At 44.3% G+C, this 26,382-nt stretch overlaps 1 protein-coding gene across 2 annotated transcripts in view; it reads right to left on the bottom strand.

Moving 5' to 3' along the window:
• midn (midnolin) overlaps window positions 1–24,765 on the bottom strand; it is a 33,028-nt gene extending 8,263 nt beyond the window's left edge. The window contains exons 1-7 of one of the 2 annotated variants that reach the window (XM_055658887.1): window positions 23,789–24,765; window positions 21,128–21,713; window positions 20,758–20,845; window positions 20,573–20,635; window positions 7,446–7,907; window positions 5,020–5,137; window positions 3,971–4,261 (exon numbers count right to left, since the gene is read on the bottom strand). In XM_055658887.1, coding sequence (XP_055514862.1) covers window positions 3,971–4,261; window positions 5,020–5,137; window positions 7,446–7,907; window positions 20,573–20,635; window positions 20,758–20,845; window positions 21,128–21,339 — 1,234 coding nt within the window. In that variant the 5' untranslated portion in view covers window positions 21,340–21,713; window positions 23,789–24,765. The other variant, XM_055658888.1, reaches the window with a different exon arrangement.
• Between the last annotated feature and the right edge of the window lie 1,617 nt (window positions 24,766–26,382).

Below are 26,382 nucleotides of genomic sequence, written 5' to 3'. Positions count from 1 at the left end.
ATTCAAGACCAAACTGTTAAGGGTCCATTGACACCAAGACCACCTCCCACATTCCAATCTTCTCCGATTTATTTTGGGACAGATCTTTCACCTTCACGGCCAGCACGTTGGTCGGACTCACTCCATGCCCGCCTCGGCCTGCAACAACTACAATTTCCACAATTGTCTTTTGAATGGACACACAGCTCTCGGCAAGTCCGTGCCGACCAGCGATCCCCACACACTAACACCATCCTGCACACACACACACACACTAGGGACAATTTACAATTTACAGAGGTCAATTAACCTACAAACCTGTATGTCCTTGGAGTGTGGGAGGAGACCGGAGCTCCCAGAGAAAGCCCACGCAGATCACGGGGAGACTGTACAAACTCCATCCAGACAGCACCCATATTCAGGATTGAACCCGGGTCTCTCATGCTATAAGGCAGCAACTCCACCTTCTAGTTACACATTTTGCTGCCAATTGCAGCAAAGCGAGATATAACCCACTTTATTGAAGCCGATTAGTTTATGCATTCTTAGGGTGTGGTAACTGGGGCCATTACAAGCTATCTCAATCATTAATAAACTATTTCCAGTGGTACATCGCCCTCCAATTGTTCAAACAAATCAACACCAAATCAATCTTTTGTCTTGTTGTGGAGCAAGGGCAGAAAGAAAAGCCAATGTTCATTGCACCTGGAGCAGACAGAACTCGTTAAATAGAGGAAATGGTGTCACGGTCACACACAGGCACTTGTTTCTGTTAAACACACAAAAGGTTGCAGAAGAAAGCTGCAAGATTGGCAGAATGTTCCAGCGGCTTGAGATCTCAAAAGAATTGATTCAAGGAAAATGGTGGACTTGGTTTGAATTAAATATCGATGGAAGGCAGGATAGGTAGAAGCTCAAAAGATGCAAGGATCATAGCATGTCGAGAGAGAGGAGAGATAGCAAGGGAGGGAGAGAGAGGGAGAGGAGAAATGGCGAGAGAGAGGGCAAGGGGAGGGCAAGTGAGAGGGAGAAAAGGGCAAGGGACGAAGGGAGAGGAGAGATGGCAAGAGAGAGAGTGAGAGAGAAAAGATCATCCTGAAAGACGACCGGATTCTTTCACGAGGAGAAGATAAATCAACAGAATCTTCTTCAAATACAGCAACAGCATTCAATTATTGGACATTCTAGTGAGTGATGGACTGTTGACTGCGAGACAAGTGTCGGGTATAGATGTGTTTTTTGGGGCTAGTTTTAATATTGATATAAATGGATCTTCATTCCGGATCAGGAGAGATGGGAGAAGCCGGGAAGTTTCATAGGAAGAGTGAGGGATCAAAAGTTACAGAACAGCTTCGATGGAAGTGCCTTCAGCTCCGCCATATACACACAATGCCGACAGGTCTAACACTCGAGAGCCGGCACCGAAAGATAACGAGGAGGTGGTCAGAGCATGAACCGATTTTAGATTCGAGCCACAGTGGAGAAAGTCCAATGAATGCGCTTTGATACCAAGAAATAATTAGGCTCAGAATTATTTCTATAAATAAAGAGGGAAAAACAAGAGCATGGCTGTGACTACACTCCTGCTTTGGCTGCAAAAGCATCATTGTAAACTATTTCAAGGAGATTTAAATTATTCATGGCCGTGTGTGCCACAGTCAATGGCCTCTACTGCAATTTCCTCATTCCCTTCCAAATAGCTGACCTCACCGACTACAATGTCAGCTATCTCAACGTTAGTCTCAATAGTGCACGCCTTGTTTGGGTCTTTAAATAGCAAGCGAGAGAGAAAATAAAATACAAAAGGCTCCTCATAGAAGGCGGGGGGGGGGGGGGGGGGAGATTCCAACAAATTCCCTTTCATAAATTTCTGTATTTATTCTCCATGGTTTGCATTGAATGAAGCATGAAGTCAGCAAAATACATTAAGAGGCCCTCTTCTCACTTTTAGACAGATGTTTCAAAAAGCTGATAATTACAGTTGGAGAGCAGAGAATCCTTCACAAGCTGCTGAAGCCTTGAATAGAAATGATACAGCCCAGGTACAGACAGATCCAATTTACGGCCAAAGTAACGCTACTGCGTTCCCGAGGTACCCATCCCCGTTAATTCCTGCAGCTCCCAAGTGACGGCTGTTCTATCCGGTCTGACTTTATCAACAGCTGTTGCAGCACAAGAAAAGCATTATTGGCCAGCGCTCTCTCTCAGCTTCACATCGCCTCTGGTAAGAGTGCTCCGAAATGAGAACCATCAAGGAGAGAACATTTGTGTGAACATTGTGGTGCACCGGGCGGCACAGTGGCACAGCGGTGAGGTTGCGGCCTTACAGCGCCAGAGACCCGGGTTCCATCCCGACAATGGGCGCTGTCAGTGCAGGGTTTGTATCTTCTCCCTGTGACCCCTTAGGTTTTTTTCCAGGTGCTCTGGTTTGTTCCCATGCTCTAAAGACGTACAGGTTGGTAGGTTAATTGGCTTCGGTGAAATTGTAAATTGTCCCTAGTGTGTCGGATAGTGCCAATGCAAGGGGCGATCGCTGGCCAGCACTGACCCGTTGGGCCAAAGGACCTGTTTTCACGCTGTATCTCTAAAGTTTAAAAACATCCTGCTCTCAAGTGCATTATGCCCCTGTCGAGCCACTTTAACATTTAAAGTGATTGGCTATATTCGGTGCCAAACCCCCCCTACCATCGCCATCAAACCCAGTCAGCCCTCAGTCCTTTAGACACCCGACTGGGGTCCTTCTCCACTACCTCAGCCTGTAATCTTCTCTTCACTCCATCTCCAGCAGCTATTAACACTACTGGGGCTGATTATATTTCCCCAATTCTGTTTCCCCCTTGGAAACTTAGTTGCCGCAGTAATTATTAGTAGTGCATACGCTGGCCAAGTTTCATTGCCAGTATGCAAGAGGGAAAGATTACTGAACCAGGAGCTGAACACAGACAAAACCTCAAGTTTCTCTCAACATGGCTCAAGGCCTAATGGGGAAGCCATTTACAGCCAGTCCCATTTGCTCTATGAAAAATCATATGCCATGGACTGGGGAAAAAGCTTACTTTTTTTCTAGATATAATTTACATTCTGGTTTTGTCTGCTCTTTCCCACTCCCCAACGGTGCAATCAGTTTTTACGATGACCATGAACATCAAGCGTTCCAACCTTAGAAGGTCCTCAAATGAAGGAGCAGGAATTCTCAAACCAGTGCTGGATTAGGATGTTAGAATGAGCAATTCGTCACCGACAAGATCAAGGAAGATGGAAAGGATCCTGCGCTTTGCCAAAAATTATTAATTCCTCAATTCCTGCTCAAAACACTTTTGTACATCAACTCTCGACAAAGAGGGGATTTTATCTCAGTGAGCCATTTCTGTACACTTTCTACCCAATCTAAAGTTGCGTTTATGCATGATAATACTTTACTGCACTATATGCAAACAAGAATTTCACTGTAGCTCAGTACTACACGCGGCAATAAGCCATGAACCACACGCTGGATAATGGCAACACACGTACAAACGGTAGGCAAAACTCAACAGAAAAGCTCTTTGTTGAACGGTGGGAAGTGTGGATTAAAAAAAAAAGAAATTACTATTGAAGTAAAAGGGAAATATTTAATTTGCATATTCAGGCTATGTGCCTTCTCCGTTGCAAAGCGAGCATGTCCCTCAAATACTTAGCTGGTGCTCTGCGAGGTCAAACTAATGAAAGTCGCTATACAAATGCAATCATTTCACCAGCTTTGCTGTAAGAAAGTGAATTGACTGCAAGATTTGGTGCACAGGACGCCAGGTTTTGAGGAAGCAACTTTTTCGTCTGTTTGAGTTTTTGTTCGTTTGACTCTTAACAAAGGGTCTCGACCCTAAACGTCACCCATTCCTTTTCTCCAGAGATGCTGCCTGACCTGGAGCCACTTTGATGTGTCTGTGCCTCCCTCCCCCCCCTCCACCCCAACCAGACCCACTGCAGCCCACCCAGCCACCGGATGACTTACCATTTGACTTGCACATCCTGATCTGGCTCTGGCACTGGACAAGGGAATGCAGTGGTTGCTGGGCTGTGTCTTCGGAGGTAGTTTTGTTGGAGCAGCTGGGGGACGGTGGAGAAGGCGAAGGTGAAGGGGGGCTGGGGGCACACTGCGTCTGGCAGCGCAGCTGGGCCAGGGACTGCGGCATCCCCTGGTAGTGACGGGTGGCGCTCAGCAGGTCGTTCAGGATCTGCAGGATGGTGGTGATATCACGGCGGGGCCTTCCAGTGCTGTCCTGGCAGTTTGGGTGCAAAGTGCCTGTTGAAGGAGCGGATTCTGTTTAGTTTAGTTTACAGAGACACAGCGCGGAGAGCTGGCCCTTCGGCCCAACGAGTCTGCACCGACCACCGCACATTTTTCCCTCTGACCTCCATTCGCCTGCCTTCTCCCCATGACCTTTGATGCCGTTACCATTCACGACTAATGGAGTTAGCATATCGAGGAAATTTGCAGAAGGCCCCAAAAATGCTCTCTTATTATATTAGACTAGGAAATACAGCGCGGAAACAGGCCCTTTGGTCCACCAAGTCCGTGCCGATCAGCGATCATCCCGTACCCACCAGGTCAAACTATCCTGCACACTAGGGACAATTTTCCCAAAGCCAATTAACCCACAAACCTGTACGTCTTTGGAGTGCGGGAGGTAATCGGAGCACCCGTAGAAAACCCACATGCTCTCACAGGGAGAACGTACAAAGTCCGCACAGACAGGATCGAACCTGGGTCTCTGGCGCTATGAGGCAGCAACACTACTCCACAGCCCCAAAGGAGTCTAAACCAGAGCTCCTTCCTTCCACTGCTCTGAGGAACTTGTTGAATTCCAATGGCCGGAGACACCAGCTGGGAAATATCTGGGGAGATGTCCAGGAGCGCGGACGAACAAGCAATACAATTGCTTTGCCGAGGGGAGAGTTGTCAAACTCTCTCTGCTGCCAACCCGCCTCGCCATTTTGACAACTTTAATGCACTTTCGCCGCTGAAAAGGATTTGAACAAAAGCAGTGCGCTTTGAATTACCTGAGAAGGTTCCTGAGAAAACCCCAGGGGCATGGTTGACAAAGCTCTCGATGATGGCACCTGGTTTCCGAGACTTGCCCGAAGCAGTGGGACTAGTGTTTCTTGTACTGCAGTCACCCTGAGAAAAGAGTTATTCAATGTCAACATTGTCCAGATAAGAGAACTAATAACACACACTCAGCATGAACGCAAGCAGTGCTCCGTCTATTGTTCCACCCTGCATTGTTTTATAATTCCACAAAGTAACCCCCCCCCCCACCTCCCATAAGATGCAGAGTCGTTTACCCAGACTAGAGAAATCAAGAACCAGGGAACATGTGTGTAAGGTGGGAGGGGAAATATTAAATAGGAAGTAGGGTGGCACTCCCCCCCCACACACACACACTAAGAGGATACATGGGACAAGTTGCCAGAGAGTCAAGAGACGGGTACCACAATAACATTTAAAACACATTTCAACAGGTAAATGGAGGTGAAAGGAAAGATATGGGCCAAACAAGGGCAGGTGGGATTAACATTATGGAGCATCCTGGTAAGCATGTGCAAGTTGAGCTGAAGGGCCTGTTTCCATGCTGAATGACTATTTACAGAATGAGGTGCTGAAAGGAAATGCAACATGTCCATGTTGCTGGCCGGCGATTTGCTGAAATCACTGGTCGGCGTGGACTCGGTGGGCCGAAGGACCTGCTTCCACGCTGCATTTCTAAATTAATGTCTTCATGGAACCAATATTCAACGTGCAATTTTCACTCGCGATCCCTCGCTCGGCAAATTATCTTTTTTTGTAGCCTGCAGGGCCACTGATACAATGCCTGTAATGGAATGCAAGACAGGAAGCCTGGGGAACACAAGGCCCACAGATAAGCTGACCGATGGTATGCATCCCTTCGTCTTGCTGAAGGGAACATTTCCGGCCCTGGCTACAATGTGGACGATTGTATTGCTCTACCTAACCCTTTGCCTCCTGATAGTTTCGGACCGTCTCAAGTGCACAATGGTTAATTGGACCGATTAACAGGGCACGCCTACACTAATGCAAACTATACATCACCAGTTGAAGCAATTCTATTCTCTCATAGACCCATCGGAGCTGGTCATTACAGCTAATCGGGGACAACCCAGCTCCATAATAAATTATCTTAATTTCAACTAAGTTAATGCTTTTGGCAGGCAAAGCATAAAGGTAGCTGACAATTCCCAAAGGACACCACATCCAAGAAGCTGGCTATCAGCAAAAAGCATCAATTAGACATTTTGCCATGCCTTTTGCATACTGAAGTGGAGGTAAATGTAGCAGAAATGGTTTATATTTCCTTTTAAGATCAATGCATTAAAAGGTGAACAGTTATCAAACACTCAGGTCCAATGCATTAATATCAGCCAGTTACTTGATGCATAACGTTAATACATTGCTACACATTTGAAATAAAGAGCTAGGGGAGTGGGTAGACATGAATTATGATTTACAGTTAACAATTTTGCTGGATTTCCCCTCTGATTTTCTTTTGGAGTAACCGATTCTCTATTAATAAAGGCAGCCTATTCTCCCAGCCCCCTCCCCCCCCCCCAACCTCTGTATCAACCAACACCTCCCAGAAGAGATGAGGTTGCAGTTCTATAGGTGCCTCTTGTTGCCTGCATTTTTGTGGACAATTGACTGAAGGACTGAAGGTCACAGTTCAGGTTAATGCTCCAGCACCAATGTACGGTGTCTACACACGCTGATTTTCCAGAGGACTTAGCTGGATATGGGCCAAATGAGACTAGCTTCGGTTAGATGGGGGATATTGGTTGACACGGAGGTATTGGGCCTCAGGGCCCGTTTCCGTGCTGTATGACCGTATATACGTGCCGGGCCGCCCAGTGACGCAACAGCGCCAGAGACGCAGTTTTGAAACCCAACTACGGGTGTGTCTGTATGGAGTTTGTACGTTCTCTCCAAGACCTACGTGGGTTTTCTCCAGGATTTCCGGTTTCCTCCCACACTCCAAAGACACACAGGTTTGTAGGTTAATAGGCTTGGTATAACAGTACACTGTCCCTAGTGTGTATAGGGCAGTGTAAGCGTGCGGGAATTGTTGTCCGGCACGAACTCGGGGCCTGTTTCCGCGCAGTATCTCTAAACTAAACCAAACTCGTTCTCGCCTACCAAACAGCTAACAATGGCCGGTTTCCTTTATCATGGTTACTTTTTTGCAAATCTTTCTGTCATTTGTTCTATACCACTGCCTATATCTCTCGTTTCCCCTTCCCCCGACTCTCAGTGTAAAGAAACATCTCGACCCGAAAAAACGTCACCCATTCCTTCTCTCCAGAGCTGCTGCCTGACCCGCTGAGTTACTCCAGCTTTTAGTGTCTATCTAAACTAAACTAGTGCTTGGTGGGAACGCAATCCTTGACCCTCCGCCGGTGTAGGTTTACCGTACCTCAGTACAAGAGGAAGCAGCGATGTTGTGGCCGCTCGTCGACGTGTTGGCCCCGTGTGAGCGGAAGGATCCAGCAGTGACCGATGGCGGGCGAGCAGGGCTGAAGCAGGTGGTGGCGGGGGCAGGGGGTGCGGGGGCCGGAATGGCCATCGCTGGCTGGCAGGCCGCTATGTGGTTACAGTTCGAGGCTCCCACCGCTTGCCTGTGAAGTCCTTGAGTGTTGGCAAAGCTGGGCGCTACCGCCGCTGCTGCTGCCGCTGCCGCTGCCGCCGCCGCTGCTGCCGCTGCTGCTCCCGCCACTGTACCTCCGCTGTTGCTGCTCTCCCGGCTGGCAATGACATGCCGGTGCTGGAGCTGGCTGCCAGCCTGCTGCGCCGCCAACTGCAGCTGAACAAACATCATGTGGTCGCCAACCCGCAGGGCAAGGGTCAGAGGTGACCGTCCCGACAGAAAGTCATTGACCTGTAAGGAAAAAAGAGCAGGCACATGTAAAGCTCCGAAGCTGCTCGTAACCTTCCCCTGTGTGTGCTTACAAAACAAAATGTCTCGGAAATACAATGGAATTAGTCCCAAGTGTTTAGTTTAGTTCCGTTTAGTGGTACAGCGTGGAAACGGGCCCATCGGCCCAGACCGACCCAGCAATCACCCACCCGTACACCAGCTCGAGGAAACCGGAGCACCTGGAGAAAACGCGCATGGTCATAGGGAGAATGGACAAAGTCCATAGAGGAAAGCACCCGTGGTCAGGATCGAACCTGCAAGGCAACAACCTTACCGCTGTGCCTCTGTGCTGCCCCAAATGACCTGGCCAATATATTTTCCTCTCAGTTCATGTGACCAGTACAAATATTATGGTCATCATAAAAACACTAGCCATCAAAGCATGCGGACTGCCAACCGGGAATAATTCAATAGTGTCAGCATCAGAAAGGTTGTAAAGTGCTTTAGATGCACCGTGAAGGAGATGAGAACAGCACAGCACAAATATTCAAAGTGCAGCCCCCTCCCTCCCACCCCCACTTCAGATTTAGCCAATTGCAAAGGAAAATAAACAGATATTGTGGACTTTGTGCAGAAAGAAAAGCTTTCAGCCAAGTTTGTAGATAACTTTTATCGGAAGACCAGATTTGAATGAGCTCAATTGTTCTTGTGGAATTAAGCGTTTAACTGAATTGCTTCCGAGTTGATATTTTATGTCATAAAAGCATTTCCCAACTGTTTTAAAATAGTACACAAAACGCTTTTAAGACGGTAGACAAATATTTTTTTTAAAGTGCAGAATGCAGCACAAAATACTGCTGCACTACCAGCAATAATACATCAAAGGCAGCAATAATTTAACTGCCAGCTTCACAAAGGAGTCCCGCTGCAAGGAGTCTAAAGGCTACGCTAAAGTGGCAATCCTTTACTGAGCTGGTGAAGCAAATCAATGAAGCTCAAGGTTCATGGCAATAAACAAATTATTCTTGCATCAGTTTCAGAGATAATTGACGAAGACGACACGTTAAACCTTAAAATGTGTGCGTGGCACATTTTCCACCTTCATTCTCTCTTAAAGCTCCAAATTGCACACACATTTAATATTCAAGGAGTTGCCCCAGTCCTTGATGTACAAATCCAATGACAATGCTCCCAGTCCCCCCACTGACTGGCTGCAGAATCAGCTACATTTTGTTGGCACTCAAGAACTGCTCCCAGCTATTGAATGAATGCAGTGAAATTTCTACCTCGGAAAAGTTAAAATTAGGACCGCTGATTAAAAAAAATAAATTTAAAAAAAATCAATGTTATGTGGAGGAAGGATACCTTTGACGCTCACAAACCTTTGCCAGCTCTCCTGAAGGGAGCCACTTCACATTAAGAGTGCAGTGGCAAAGGGCAGCTTGCCTTTGCCGTACCATTAGCCGCTCAGACAGAGCACTCAGCCACAGAACAAAGGGAAGCCAAACGAACTACGCCCGCAGTATTCGAGTAGCATCCAGAACGCTCAGAGGATATTTCTCCCTTGGGGAATCTCAAACCATGGGACATTGTTTCGGGATAAGGGGCTATTTTTGTTTAAGACAGAGGAGGAAGAATTTCTTGGGCAACCACAAATATCCAGAAATTTCTGTGCCGAGTCGTTGATTATTCAAGGCCAAGATAGGGTGATCCTTTATCTGGAGGGAGGTCATGGGTCGCAGGCATGAAAATGGAGCACGAGGCCAGTCAGATCAGCAAGGATCTTAATTCAATGGCAGACCTGGCTCGAGGGGCCAAATGACCCATTTCCTTTCCTTACGCTCGGATTGAGAAAAGCTTCCCTTAAGGATCAGCGAACAGTAACCAAGAACTAACCTTTCCCTCCCCTCACACCACAGTAACCTCTCTCATCCAATGGGCCAGTTTACCCAAGATCTAACATGGGAAACAATTTATTTCCTTTTTAAAAAAAAAAACAGATTAGCTAAAGTAATGCGTTTTACAAGATCGGGACTGATGAGAGCAAATCTCTTCCAACATCAAGAGGTAACAAAGGGTGCCTTTTAATCTTCATTTAATTTTCTGCTTCAGGGAAACAGCCGCACAGATTTGCATCCTTCCGCGATTTTCTGTTCTTCAGCTTTGCCTAATATTCATGACGGTAATTAAATCTGTATACTTTAATGTCAAAATCGCTTGCGTGCTGCTGCCTAGCATATACGGCCCATACTCAAGGGAGTTAAATGGCGTGCATAGCTGTTTTAGACATCTGTGCTTCATGTCTATTTAAATTACCCAATGCCTGGCTACAGCAAGCTTGCAGCAGCTCAGTGCCGAAGCTACACCGACCGGTTGGGGTGACGAGCTGATTTAGCTGATATACCCAGTCGAGTCGCCACTTATTTACACAAGCTGTGTATATTTACATGTCTAATTTGGAATTGTATTCACGTGCCGACGGGAGCTGCAGGATATAAATGGGGTCGGAGGGGCTGGGAGTGGTGGGGGGGGGGGGGGGGGGGGGGGGGAGGAGTGCATTCTGCAAAAAATTGAATGGTCTGGTTCGTGCCCACGTCAGTACAGTCTGCACACAAGGAGCTTTCAATGAAGACCGACCACCGGTCTCAAGAGATAATGCCAAATGGCTCTGTCCATACAAAAGGTTTTTTTTCCCATTGCGACTGCCTTTCTAAGAGCACTTAGCCCCCCTCTCCACAACACTTATACAACTGCCCTACATTCACAGAGTGTGTGTGTGTGTGTGAGTGTGTGTGTGTGGGTGTGAGTGTGTGTGTGTGATTGTGTGTGTGTGTGAGTGTGTGTGTGTGTGTGTGTGTGTGTGTGTGTGTGTGTGTGTGTGTGTGTGTGTGTGTGTGTGTGTGTGGTTTAGCTGGCAGGGAATCTAAAGAATTTCCACCATCTGATGGCAATTCATCTCCATCTTGCAAGTCTGGTCACCTGATTGTTAGGGGCGAAGGGGGGGCGGGGGGAGCAGATGGCTGAAAAATCAGATACATAATCTGCTCTGCCAGAGCAAACTCTCAGCATTTTGTCAGGCATCCAAAGATGATGAGGCCCAATGCAGGTGTATATCCAAAAACTTCACCAGAGGAGAGGCAAGGTTTCAAAGCACATTCCTTGCTCCCTTTGTGGAGGAGGGCTGCCTGAATTCAAGGGCTCTATTCAACATTTGGAAGTAAAACAATGATCTCTGCAAGAGCCTGAACTACTTCCAAAAAGACATTCTGAAAATACCAAGTTTATAGGAAGGGGGTGAAGCCGTAAGAAATGATACTAGCGATTAATCTTAGTTCAGTAGGATGTCTTCTAAGCAGTCTGATTTAAAAAAAAGCCTTAATGTTCAGATCCTGGTTTGCCGATATTCAGTTGAATTTATTGTCATGCGTACCGACCAAGGTACAGTGAAAGACAATACATGATTACAACGAGCCATTTACAGTATATAGATACATGATAAGGGAATAACATTTAGTGCAAGTTAAAGCTAGTAAAGTCCGATAGCCTGCATTTTCTTCCATATTTGTTTTTTTGGTGGAAAAATTGGTAAAACTATAATCAAATTAAGCTGCGACATTAAGACAAAGCTAACATTCACTCCAACATTTGGAAGACCCTGACATTCCCACTCAGATTTTTCATATAACCACTTTCCAGAAGTATTAGCATTGGGGCGGAAGTGGAAATAGTCTAATCCATCCCTTAGCAAACACGCCAAAGTTAAATCAAATTTAATCATCATATAATTCAACCAACTGCACAGATTTCATTCACAACTATCTCTCAACATTATGCAGCTCCAGAAAGAGCAACAAATGAGTTTTCTTCCACAAATTCTCTTCCGACAAGCCAAATGCGGGAAGTCAATATTTCTGTCCACCAAGGCCTTCCGTGGTGAACTCACCGCATCTTGAATTATGTGCACAAACTTCCAACCAGAGTGTGGATGTCACTTTCTGTTCCAACCCAACATTGTTCTTCTGGCATTGGAGAAAGACTTCCCCAAACATGAACAATAAAGTCATTTTAACTTCTGCTTTGAAACTGTTCCTCTTAATTAAAAGGTGGGCATCTGGCTATTTTTGGACATAATTCTGGTAATAAATTCATAAATGATTTTAATGCATTTGTTTTGGTCCCTGGTGAGACCACCTGGAGTACTGGCTTCAGATCCGACCTCCTTACTGGAAGTAGATACCCATCGAATCCTAGGAAGGGGATTTATCCAATATGGTCAGCAGAACACCCAATGCTCTCTTGGGTTAGGAGAATGATTAGCAATCTCATTGAAACAAATATAATGCTAATGGATCTTCACAGGACAGATGCAGGAAGCTTCCCCTAGCCACAGTCCAGAACTAAGAAATAAGGGTGGGCCATTCAGTAATGCAATGAGAAGATAATTCTTCAGCCAGAGGTTAGTGAAATGTTCCCCTGGCCAGAGAAGTTCAGGTTTCAATGATTAAGGGAACAGCCTCAAGAGGAGAGAGATCCCCTGGTATTTGGGTATAGCAAGATGGGGAACAGCATTCCAAAATCTCAACCCCCACAAACTTATTTGTCTGTGGAAATATGTCTGCAGGCAAGCCCTGCAATAGAGTCAGAGCCATGCAGCACAGAAACAGGCCCTTCAGCCCAACTTGCTCATGCCGACCAAGACACTACACTAGAGTGATCTGCCCCACATTTGACCCTTATCCCTCTGAACCTTTCCTATTCATGAACCCGTCCAAAACACCTTTTAAAGATTGTTATAGTACCTGCCTCAACTACCTCCTCTGGCAACTCATTCCATCTACCCACAACCATCCGCTCCCTATCAAGATAGAGCAAGGATTTAGAGGCGGAAAAAAGGTAAAACTTTAGAGGCAGAATTTAAGGGTCCATATGCAGACCAAAATAAAAAGCACATTTGCTTTTATTCCATTTAAGGTGCTGAAGTACACCTTTGCCTCCACCTCACACAAATTAAACTCCTTCGTCCAAAATGATTAAGCAATAATATCATCAGTGATGTCACAAGGGGATTTAGTAAGGACATTTTCAAGTTAAGTTCGGAAAACATACATCACTTTCATAATCTTTCCACTCAACAAACAAAAGTGACTCAAATAATGACAAATTACACAATCAAATTTAAACCAGATATCTAACAAGCAAGAGAATAAGGAAAAGGGACAAAGTTATTGAACGGGGTTATGGACCTACTGATGTCCTTGTGGCAATGACACAATCACTGGATTATCAGGAAGTGAGCCAGGCTGAATGGGTGTTTCACTGATCACTGTAATCTGGATGCAGAACTTAAAAGGTTTGTGAAGCCTAGTGCAACAATGCAAATGGCATCTAGCCACAATGCTGGAACACAAAAAGGTGCTCACTCTTTTAAGGGTAGATACCTTTTACTTGCTTAGCTCTTTTAAGAGGCCTTTTCAAAGTCTGTATATGCCATCTAGTAAATAGCTCGGGAAATATGCAGGTATCTTAATCAATGAAGAATACTAACCCTGCCTTTAGAGTTCAACTTTCCCACCTACTTTTGGAACAGTAAAATTGAATCCTGCACCACCAAACCAAGTGCTGATTGAACTGCAAGTGTCTTTACTCAAAATATTTAATTTTAATTCCACGTTAGCAAAGGGCCGCAGAGCTCAAGTGACCCGACCTGGACTAAACTCAGTCATTCAGTCTCTGCAGCTAAATCAAAATCCACATCTCATCAGCTCAATGTAAAAGTCCCACAGGATTTGTGGCTCACTCTTTCTTTCCTTTCCCTTTCCCTATTTCGGCAGTGCTGGCTCGAAGGGCCGAATGGCCTCCTCCTGCACCTATTTCCTCCTCCTCCTCCCCTCCCCCGCATCACCCAGCAGGGGAGGAGGAAGCCTTCTTAGGATTCTAAGCATGCTGCAAATCTTAAGTATCCTAGGATGTATTGATTAAGTACCAGAACTATACGAATCCCAGCCGATAAGAAACAGGACCCATCTCAATTCCACCCCCCACACATCTTTGAAAGTCATCCTCCATTTTTCAACCCTACCAGCTGCCAAAGACTAAGTGGAGTCTCTTTGAAGCTCAAGATACAGACTTTGACCCTCCTGCACCTTTCCTTTTATAGAAGCCATGCAGCAACACATGCACAGACACACAAATCCATCATATGCAACGACAAGCAGCAGCTAACTAGTTTTAAAGATAACAATCAATTTCTAATTGGTAGCAGGTCCATACTAAAGAATATTTTCCTTACATCAAACATATAACCATCGGTTAAAAAAAAATTCAAAAGCACTTTTAAAAAAAACGAATGAATTGTTACTGTGGATCTTTCATGTTAGGGTCATTCTAGCTCCATACTATAATATGCAAGTAGGCACATTATAGCATATATATTATAGCATAATATGTAAGTAGCCACATATATCAATATTCTATCCATAACTCTATTCTAGAATTGAATGAACAAATGGCAAGTTCTTTATTAAAAGAAGCAAAATGCACTTTATCACAGGAGATGCGAGTGCAGTAGCTACACATTTAAAAGAGAGATTTTTCTGCCTTAGTCAATTTCTTTTTTATTTGTTAGCTGCAGCCCAAATTCCCATCTCCCTTTAACTGCAAATTGCTTCAAAAGGTGATCAAATTGAAAAAAGCTGAGAGGCATATACTAGTAGTCACCACACGACAGGCCTGCTCAAGTACAGACGTTGAAAATGCAATGCTGACAGATCCATTTATAGAGGTCCCTACAGTTCACAGAAACTCATTTGCAGCCATGTATTGCAATATTCATCTGTATGCAACTGCGCAACACGCCTCAGACCATCTCAGCACCAAGTGCTAAAGTCTATCTTCCTTCGGCACACTATCAATTTACAAATCATATTAGTTTTCTTTCCCAGCTTGCGAAACAAGAACCATGAAAGAGTTGGGTGTCATGCACTTTGTAACCCGAAACCATAATAAAGAACCTGCCTACCCTGGCATATTTCAAAGGTTTAGAAAAGAACTAAAATGGCAATACGTTCCAATGCTTTTTTAACCTCAAAGGGGGCAAGGTAGCCGTTCTCATTTCTTAATCAATTTCTTGGAACTCTTGTTACCATGCCCACTCATTCTTTCCAGCTGCATTTGTACAAAAAAAAAACCGCAGCAACAGCCACAGCGTTAATTGGATCTCGAAGGTGGTCCCCTGCAATCTACTCAGTCACGACCAAAATCCACTTCACTCATAAAAGATGTGCGGTATCAGAGTCCCAGGCGTCACGACTGCAGATTCTCCATCCGTCTCAGATGCAAAGCCATCAGGCGTTACAGACTCGCCCACGCACAATAAAAAAAAAACAAAAGAGCTTCACATGTACTTCTCACCGCCATATATAGATACCTTTCTAAAGTCTAAAAATGCGTCGCCACAAAAGCCCCTCAGCTGCAAGGACACAATGCCATTTCAATGGCTCGTGGTGTGGTGAATGGGCTTGTTTTGGGGGGGGGGGGGGGGGGGGGGGTGTGCCCGTTGTTAATTCAAATAAAATGTATAGCATCCACCGTGTATTAAAATGCAGAGTTTACAGAGAGTGCACGATGGAGTGGACGTGAAAAGAATAAAAGGCCACTCAAATCGGAGCTCTGTTCTACATAATACACACTAATTAGCAAATGAGACAAAGGTGGCTGTTCCAAAGGCTTACTCTGAACGGAAAGATGGAGCAAAATAAAGGTCCGGGCATAGAGATCTAACAGTGTGACAGTGGGTCCTCATGTCTGCTGTTCAGTTTGACACTCGTTTAAACCAGTATCAGGTTTAAGATCAGTTTTGTATTTAGCAAAGAAATATCAATGAGTTCTTCAGGTGTTGTTGCTGATTCCCCAACAATTCACCAGCTCAGGTGTGTGTGTGTGTGTGTGTGTGTGTGTGTGTGTGTGTGTGTGTGTGTGTGTGTGTGTGTGTGTGTGTGTGTGTGTGTGTGTGTGTGTGTGTGTGTGTGTGTGACTTGCATTCTGTCTATGTGCATCTTAACTCTGCAGTGGGCAATTTAAAATGCAGCCTCTATTTTTAACTGCCACGATTTAGTTCAAGTTTTCCACTCCCTTGTCATCATTAAGAGAAAAAGACATCAGCCCACGTATATATCTTTTTTTTAAAGCACAGATTCATTTTTCATTCATATAATGGCTGCTAAAAATAGTTCCTTCACCATGAACATAGAAGAGTGGAGACAAAAATCTCGTGTTATTTTCAAAAGCCCAAAGAAAGGATATGAAATCACATCCTTCAGTCTAATTCTGCGCAAAATGAAAGCTTCCTCTAGATTTAAGAATTAAGTTCTATACTTAGTGTCTTAAACTCAACTCCTGTTTAATGAGGGAGTCATCTTCAACAATAATCTTCATCTGGTCAAACGACTAACTGCAATACACATTAAACCAGATTTACTGCACATGCATTAATACAGTATTTTTAATATTGTAAAATGTCCTAACGCACTTCACATCAACATTATTGATTGTAACTTTGATATCCAGTCATTTACGGAAATGTTCGGACAAGCGAGCTTTAAGCTACATCTCACATGGATGGGAAGGATAGGAGAGAAGGAATTTAGGGAGAGAATTTGTGTGGCTGGTGCCCTGGTACTTAAAGAACAGGCATCGGTGGTGGAATGGAGTTGGTGAAATAGAACTATCTTTGAAGAAAGGAGTGAAAGAGATAGGATGGATTCCACCTAATGAACAAAATAAGACTGGTTTGGATAAAGATGGTGAAGTCAACCACATCAAAGTTATAAAGATAAGAATACCACACTCAAATGACAGCATTATTATTGCATCTTGAAACAAATGGTACAGTGGTTTAAGTAACATACATTCAGAATATTAAACTAAGTGGAATTAAGATAGAGACGAGGAATGATCCAATTAACCAGACGATGGTGCAATCTAATCTAGCAGGGCTGAAGGATCCATTCCTATCTTATGTAAAATCTGCAGTACATTACCAAAAACTTGAAAATGTTGTGTTTGATAAAAAAGCTTTCCAATGCTTCAAGTTTTTGGAAAAAAAACAATCAATTGTGTCTCATTGAAAGGCAGACTCATGTTTCATTTATAGTCTGGCTGCTAAAAAATGGTTCCTCACCATGGACACAGGAGGAGCAAGGACAAAAAAAACTCCATCATGTTATTTAGTGAAGGCCACAGAGTGGTTATGAAATCATATCCTTCAGTCTAATTCCATGAATGCAGTGTGCAGAATAAAGCTTCCAATGGATTTAGTATTTTACTTGATTAATTTCTATTCTTAGTCTGGCCTTAAACAGAGCTTTTTTTTTTTTTTTTTTTAAATTGGTAGCTTAACTGCCAGCACTGATCAGACTTACTGGCCACCATCGCTCTGCCCATTTGTGTATTTGTCTGCGAAAGTTTCCCTTCCTTTTTTTTGTTTAAGCACAAAGTAAACCTCTTCCCCCTAACCTTAAACTAACACAATCTGTTGTTCCTTGGACTTATTTGACTGGCTTGCAAAACAAACCATCTCTTGGCATTTTCCAGTCAAGCGGGAAAGCTGCCTTCTTACAGTAAGAGAAATAAATGAAAAAGTATAAACAAACTCAGTGACAGCAATGGGGGCCGGAAGGTATTCTGTTAAGCCGGGGCAACAGGCAGTTTTGTGGGATTGTTATTAATCAGTTTTAAAAAAACTGTAATGCTCTCCAGGCCAGCCATGTGCTAAATTCCAAGGACTGGTTTAATGAACTCGCCCACAGCACTGACAAAATTATTGAACAAGATTATGTTTAATTGGGTGCTTATCTGTACATTTGTACACCGAGCCATTTACACTCAGATATAAATAGATGCTTTAAAATCTTGTACCCACTCATCATACGCATTGGAATGTAACTGGATCTGTATACCCGATTACACCACGGTTTGACTCAGCTAGCTTGATCACATTTGTAACTGAGCTGGATGCCTAGTCTTGATTAAAGAGACATTGGCTCCTTCTCGAGGATGCAGACGTCACAGCAAAATAACTCATGCCATAACGTTAACATTTCGAGGAAATGCTTTGGCCATTCGACAGCCAGGAGCCAACAATACAAATATAAATATTAATAGGTTTTATTCCATTTAAATCTGGGGGATTTTTTATTTATTTAATAAAAACACATCTATTGGAACATTCTGTAACTAGCACATCACTGCTTTGAGAGTCCCGTTCAGTCTGAAGGCACTTGCTGCCTTCTACCACAAATATGTTTGACAACACAGTGTGCGTTTCTCATTCGTCAAGTGTGATGCAGCTTCAGCCTACGTCACTATGATGTCTCTGCAATTCCGGATTATGAATTTTCACAGCGTCTGCCATTCCCAAGGGGAGAGGAGGAGGAAGTGGAGGAGGAGGGGAAATTATTGTCAGCTTGTTTGATAACAGAACTTCAACTGGGGTTTAATCTTCTTTTAACTCTGATCCATCAAATCCACGAACATGCTGGCTGGGGAGGGGGGGGGGGGGCAGTAGATTGGCTGGCTGTAATGTAGCTACTACAGATGTAATAATTTCAGGAAATTATCATCTTGGTCAAGGTGGGATAATATGGCTTGTATAAGCCCATCAGCACACATGACGTCATCCACAGAGTCCTTACGAGTAAGAGTTACAGTTACTTTTAACCATCTGTGATGACAAGAAACGTACTTCCTGCACATCTCTACGAGAGACCAATTGCAGAGAACACAGGATTTCCGGTTTTAAAAATATACTCCCCAGGAAATCCAGGAAACATGCTTATCTCCAATGCCTGGTCATTCTAAGCATAAGAGTTGCAGGATGGAACCGATTCAGCGACTGCCTGATCAATGGAGCTATTAATATAAATAGTACTTTTCAAGTGAATACTGCCAGGCTCAGAATGATAAATGATCTGACCTTCAAGCAATGTAAAACATACCCATATGCATCACATTAATTTACATATGATTAAAGGGCCCTGGCTGCATTCAATGCCATTTGCATTCACTCATTCATCCTGTTCCAGTTAATCAGTTAGCCCTGGAAATCCTAATTAAACACATAAATAAAACATTATTAATAATTTTAAAAAGGGCGCTAGAAATTCTGTGGGTATCTCAGCCTGACCTGATACACTTTGAATTTAATGTGCTTGAACTGTCTAGAAATCTGCAGCAAGCTCCCTAAAATGTCCATTCTAGAAACCTCAACAGGAGACTATTGCTTAACCGAACCAGAATATGTAGCTGGTGGAGGCTTCATTGTATCTCATTACTCAAGGACTACTTCCTGAAACGGAGAGTCTGTAAGGTAATTATATGTGGAGGCCGACAAGTCTTGCTCTTACTTCCTGATGCTCCTACCAACATTAGAATGAGTTCTTGCAGCCGGCTTAGGCGCTCTTAAAAACGATTTTATTTGTTGCCTCCTTCATGGAACGTCAGCCTAAATTATGGCCACTGATCGGGAACACACACAAGCGCCCATGTTCACGGGCTCCTGTGCACCCTTCTCCGATGGACCAGGTGAAACGAGAGGGTGGGCTAAAGCACCTCAGAAGCGTTTGAGACGCTTTCTGATCTTGTGTAACCAGTCAGCTGAGCAGTCACAATTGCCCCTCCCCACTCTCGCTGTGTCCGGTTAGACCAGACAAGGTATCGAGCGAAGCAGGAGGTTCTACGCGAGTTAAAAGTTTCAGCGGTGCCCGATAGTATCAGGTTTAAAAGACTCCGTCACGCCCTGAATGGAAAGGCTCTGCACAAGTTAGCCATTGAGAGTCGGCAGAAGCACAGAAATCCAATGTCACACACAATGGTTACCAGGGCCGGGCGAGTTATTTCGCAGCCCTAGCAAGGCTGGTTGCAACTTCACAAAAAGGAGATCAGGGAGAACAATGGATGTAATTAGGATAAAAATGTACAGGGCCCGGGAATTTAAGGGGGTGAAAGGTGAATTGCACGGTTCAGGAAATCGCGTTCAAAGGAAGAGGCTTTTCACGATCGGGTCATGCTTCGGTAGGAGGTTTTACTGGCGTCACCGAGGGAGGAGGGGGTGGGGGAAGGGAGGAGGAGTCGGCTCTGAACAATATTCTCTGTGTGGCTTAAACACCCAGCCTGTCGCCAAGGAACTCCCAAGTGTTATATGAAACATGCACAGCCGCGAATAATACAAAGAGGACGAAGTCTGGCCTTCTGAGGTTTGGGGAACTCAATTTACAATACATTTAGGCCAACTATGCCGGATCTCACATTTAAAACTAGACATGAACTACCCGAATCTAATTGAGCGTGAGACTGCAATGTAACAGTGTAAAAATCATCAACTCTACAATACCATAACGAGCCCATTGTATTAATTAATTGTATATATATATATATAATTATATATATATATATATATTTAATATTATAACCGACTATAATGCATAAACTCACTCTCCGCAATCCAAATAAAACACACACCAAAAATACAACACCGGCATCATAGGAAGCTTAATTGTTATTTTTTTGTAATGTGTTGTACTCAGAATTTCATCAGTAAAATATCAATAAAGCGGTCACGCGTACCACTCAGCGAGCTACACAATGCTGTGTCGCAAACACTGTGCTCAAGGCTGTCAATTAATTTTTACCTGAGTTTCCGTTAAGCTTTCCAAAGCCTGCATCACTGATTGTTCCGGCCGTGAAGCTTGAGACTTAAAGGGAGAAAGAGAGAGAAAAAAAAAAGAATTAACGAAAGCAAACGTTTCCTCTCAAATGTGTCACCAGACATAAAATTAATTGATGTTGTATAAACCGGGTCAGACGTCGATCTTACCATTAGTCCAGCCTCCACAGTGGGGACAAGAGTTAATTTGCTTCCTTCTATTATACCGTGATCCTGCAGTTTTCCAGAATTTAACCGCCTAAAACAAATATTTTAAAAAAAAAGCACACATTATAATTTTTAATAAAGCAGGAACGCACTTCCAATATGAAAGATCATTTAACCATACATAGAGTTCAAAGCACAAGCTTCGCGAATGAGTTCAAAAGTACATCGGAATATAAAGTTTACAAGGCTTACTTGCTAACAAACGATCAAAGTAAAACGGAGTTCTGAAAGGCTACAGCTCGACGGAGAAGCCGGTCACAGAAACTCCGATTGGGGTTCCGTGGCTTCGTTCAGAACAAAGAGATGTACGTACGTTTCTTTGTGCAAGAGGACGAGGCGCTCCTTGGCAACCTTTAAGCGCTGTGACAACCTCCGTTTGAGTCCTTCCACCGTTTCGTCTACTGGAACAGAAAGATCATACTGGGCTCCGGTCGTAGTATGGATGACTACACGCATTGAAGGCTCGTTTTGATGGGCCTCACAAGTCGGGGCTCTGGAACAGCTCCTGGTGCTTGTATGGTCCATTAGATTACCTCTGATCGGTCTTCGAGTCACAAAAGAAAGTCCCTTAGACTCTTAAAGGAATCATGCAATATTGTGGAGCCCTTGGCGTTGCGGAAACAAAAAAATCCCGGCGTTTTCCTGCTGAAACAGATAAATCGACGATTCGTGTGCGTTGTATGTATCTGGATTTGTCCGTGTGAAGGTGATGTTTTTTTTTCTTTTGTCTTCGAAAGATGGAGGGGTTGGTGGTGGGTTAACAAGAAAAGCACACACAAGTGGTTTGTCCGGAGAGGTCTAAACGCCGTGCTGCTTTCTCTCAGCCCTGCCGACTGCCTGCGAGGTTAACTCTGACTCCGCCGCCGCCGCGTCCCCGGGAGAATACACTCATAGAACGTCTGCAACAAAGAAAACACCGCGTCAGCCAATCAGCGCCCCCGCGACGCCTCGACATTCCAAAAAGTATCCACCTGTTCCCAGGCACCAGCCAATCAGGCGCCGGTCTATTGTGACGTCGGCGCCGGGGCGGGACAACCGCTCGTCAGTTTCAACCATTCAGAAAAGTCTGCGACGCCCGCCTTGGAGTTCCTGCCTTCCCTCCTTCCTTCCTTCCCTGCCCCCCTCCTTCTCTCCAAGCGCACACACACACACACACATATATACACACCGTGTCTCTGAACTAAAAGACGCAATGAGTCGAGAAGAAACGAAAGGGTCAGTCAGCCTGATGTGCAGGAAGGAACTGCAGTTGCCGGTTTACACCGGAGATAAGACACAAAATGCTGGAGTAACTCAGCGGGACAGGCAGCGTCTCTGCAGAGAAGGAGTGGGTGACGTTTCGGGTCCAGACCTTTCTTCAGACGGCCTGATCTTCTTCCGCGAGGGCCAGACGATTGTTAAAATCGTTTTTCTTTTGGCAACTCCGCAAAAGTATTTCATTAAAGAGACCGCGCTATTCACCACCCTCCCTCCAAGCACTATGTACCTGGGCTGAAAGACGCAACCAGCCCAGAACAAACAGGGTCAAGTTGGTGTTCCGCCAGAGCCAACCCATTGTTAAAAACAAAAAATTCTGGCAACTCCGCAAAAGTATGTCATTAAAGAGCCAGCAGACGGTTGCTGCTTGCAACACGAAAGGAGATGATTTGATCAAGGAAATGTAGAATGGTTAATTTTAGCCATGGGGAAGGTGACAACGAAGTATACAATCAGTAAAATTAATCAGGACCTCAGACTGAGGAAGGGTCTCGATCTGAAACGTCACCCATTCCTTCTCTCCGGAGATACTGTGGGATTCGTGGAGTTACTCCAGCATTTTGTGTCTATCTTCGGTGTAAACCCAGTATCTGCAGTTCCTTACTATAGCACTATTCATATGCTCCTCCACCCCCTCCCCGCAAGAGACGGGATGGAATCCAGAACCGACTGCTGAAAAGCTCGATTTTCAATTAAATATTTAACCCCCCCAAAATAAGAATAGCCCCGCATCGTGCCGGGGAATCAATCAAACGTGTCTGCACCAGTCCCAGAAGGAAATGAGCAGGCGGGTGGAGTTATGACCAAAATACTTCGACAAAAAAAAAGCAAAAAACTTTATCTTTAAAAACAAAATCATAATTAACAATGTTTGCAGATGCAAGTTAAACAATATTTTCGCTCTTCGATTATTAGCTGTGAGGTTTCACAAATGCTTAAAAACTCACATCCGATGGCAACATTTGGCGAACAAACAATGCCTTTGCACCGCATGTAGCCGGCATGCTGCAGCTTTAACTCAGCTGACTTAGTTTGGAAGTGTTTTATTTAGATGCAATCTCACTCACTGTTGTTAAGCATTAAAAAAAACTAATCCCCCCCAGCCAATTCTCCAACTTTAGTGATTGCATTGCAATTATTCCAGTTTGTATTAAACCAGCGTTATAAATATTCTAATATTTATTCTCTGTGTATCGTGACTATTAACTAATACATAAAGAAAGCCAGATCCGTTTGCAGGCTGTGGGGGTGGGTGTCCTAACAGAAATCTCTCTCCACCCGATCAACAGCGCTACCTTCTGATAAACTGCGGTACTGCACATCCAAGCGAACGACGATTGACTATATATGAGCATTTAATTCTCTAAAAACTTCCTAACATTTCGTATTGCAAGCAGCAAGCTGATCCTAACGTGAGAAAATGCACCGGGTTAAATCTAATAACGTAGTAAAGTTGGGAGTCCATTCAGAAAACAGTATAATACAACATGCACAGAAATTAGACCTTCTCAATCCGGCTGCATATTAAAAAATCAGCGATTATAACATATAGCAACACCTCACGTACATTAAATAATCTGTATTTGGAGTCTCAATTACATTGGACTATTCTTGGAGTGCACAACTTTACTCTCCACCCTTGTCGAAGCCTTATCCATTAACCTGATTAATGTTCCACAAAACGGCTCAATTTAATCCCAGCTACGACATCGCTTACCGGGTATAATCAACTCGCTTTTATTCTTAGCAATGTCTTCACTTCAAAAATAAGTTCCTTTAGTCAGAGGTTCAAATTGTAAATTCCTTTAAGGTCGGGCAGATGTATATCGTTCTGCAGTTGCTGCTTTAAGCCTTCGACTGAAGACCGGTCTTGGTATTTAAGGAGTAGATATGACGCCGGCAGGCGGGTGTGGTGGGAGTTTCAAATGCACGGACTTATTCGATAGAAATAACGCCCCGTTGACATCACCGGCAGGGACAACCATCAATGAATCACAGTTTTTTAAGCCGCCGCCGTGCAAAGTTGTTTTTTTCTCCCAGAAATCGCGGTTCCTGCACCGCCAAGCAGAACCCGATGCCTTTTTAGCTCGTGTCTAATCGGAGCAGGGGGAGGCTAGCGTTGTATAGCGGCGCCCTGGACGCTTCGCCGTCTCTCGGGAAAGGGCATAGTTACGCGGTTGCGTGGTAGGGCTAGTGTCACAACAACAGTTTCCACCAACACCACACACCTTGGAGATTACCAACGCACTTCTTGTACTCTGTGTATCCTTACCAGGGACGTCACACATTACACACTTCCAAAAACCAAAATAACCAATTCCAAATTAATTATGGATTTTGTATAAATATTTTTCTCCCGCAATTCTGATTTCCTGGTCTTTTTACGTCTGCACTCCTAATATGGTCAAAATAATCGGCAATGCTTAACTTTGGAGTTTGGCAATTGCACGAATAAATATTGTTAGATTATTTCTCTATACGTTTAAACAGGGGGGGGAAATAATAATGTTTGCACGGTTAGTCGACCATCTAACAACGTTAATGATTAGTTTAAACAATGTCCTCAATGACTCAGAGTTACTGTCATGTTAAAGTCAGCACTTTGGGGAACCAGGAAAGGCGTTACTGTTCCTGGTATTGATGCCTCACTCAAGCGCATTTTTCACATTGCTCAGTTTGCATTCGCCCGCTGCCGTTGTACATAGTGTGCAAACTTCTGAAACAAGGACTCGTCCATAAAATCTGCACAGTGCATGAAGTACACGCCACGCCCGCCAACAAATAAAAACATTTCAGTGCACAGAGTCTTTTACCCAAGGCAGAAATGGCGCCCTCCCACTGCCATCCGGTTTGTGGGTTGCTTGGCTTTTAATGTTTGAACTAAAATGTAGAAACATTGGGGGGGGGCAAAACATAACTCAGCGGAGGGTGGTCCAGGAGATTAATTTCTAGGATTTGCTCACTTGGATAGAATGTTACTGGAGGTTATGTGATGAGTAAGGGGTCGTTCTACCCATGATCAAGTCTTTGATCAATCCTATGACTACTGTGAGTAATAAGAATGTAGTAAAAGTCTTGTCAGTAAAAAACATGCAGTTTAAGCGCCGAACACACGGTGAGTACATGCCTCATAAACTGACAAAACTGAAGGCTGAGTCACTGCCAGCTGCTTGCAGCAGACGACAGCGAACAACAGGCGGTGACAAACCGGTAGAAATATGTCCCCGCTCCACTAATTCACCAAGGAACACCCCCTTGTGAGGCTGCTCTTCAACAAAACAATACGAAGCAAAAGAAAAAGCAGCTGGAAACACTCAGCAGGTCGGATAGCAGCGGTGCAGAAATAACTGAGAATTGATGATTAAGGTTTGAGAAGCTCCGACAGAGTCTGCAACCTGAAACTTTAACTTAGTTTCTCCCTCCACAGATGCTGCCTGACTTTGTCGAGTGTTTTTGTTTCGGATTTCCAGCATCTACAGGAATTTATCTTTCTCAAGCAAGGTCTGTTTTGGGGCATTTTAAAAGAAGGGCTTGTCAAAGTGTACAAATATTTTGAAGTCACATTTCAGTGGTCAGACATCCTGATGTCCATTATTCAAATAGTTGGGGGCATTTTTCCATCCTATTTGATGATAAGTCTAGGTACCTGACATCACTTCTTAATAGTCATACAGCATGGAAACGGGCCCATCGGCCCAACTATCCCAAACCGACCAACATAACACATGTGCACTAGTCCCACCTGCCTGTGTTTGACCCATATCCCTCTAAACCTATCCTATCCATATACCTATCTAAATGTTTCTTAAACATTGCAATAGTACATGCCCCCCTCCACTCCGGCACCTCGTTCCATACACCCACCACCCTTTGTGTGAAAAAGTTATCCCTCAGGTCCCTCCCACCTACTATACTCAATATAGACACAAAAAGCTGGTTAAACTCAGCGGGACAGGCAGCATCTCTGAAGAGAAGGAATGGGTGACGTTTCGTGCCTTATACTCAATACTCTAACCAATGAAGCCCAATATGCCAAAAGCCTTTTCGACCACCTATCAACCTGTGTCACCACTTCCAAGGAAAGAATAATCTCTCCACTATGGACATCACAGCCAAATCTTCTTGCTCCAGAATATCTGGTGCGGCACCAGGCCATGATAAAACTAGTCAGGTTAGTTTCTCCAGAGCATCAGTGGAAGTCAAAATAATTAACAGTAAGGTACATGGAGGAATTACTTCAGAAAGGGGAAGAGGGGAGACCCGTGTTTATTTGATCGGGCGGTGGTGGAGAGAATTAGCAGCTTGAAAGTC

This window comes from Leucoraja erinacea, chromosome 29 (assembly GCF_028641065.1).
Source record: "Leucoraja erinacea ecotype New England chromosome 29, Leri_hhj_1, whole genome shotgun sequence".
NCBI lineage: Eukaryota > Metazoa > Chordata > Chondrichthyes > Rajiformes > Rajidae > Leucoraja > Leucoraja erinaceus.
The sequence above is the reverse complement of the archived record's forward strand: the minus strand, read 5'-3'. Positions and strand labels throughout refer to the sequence as shown.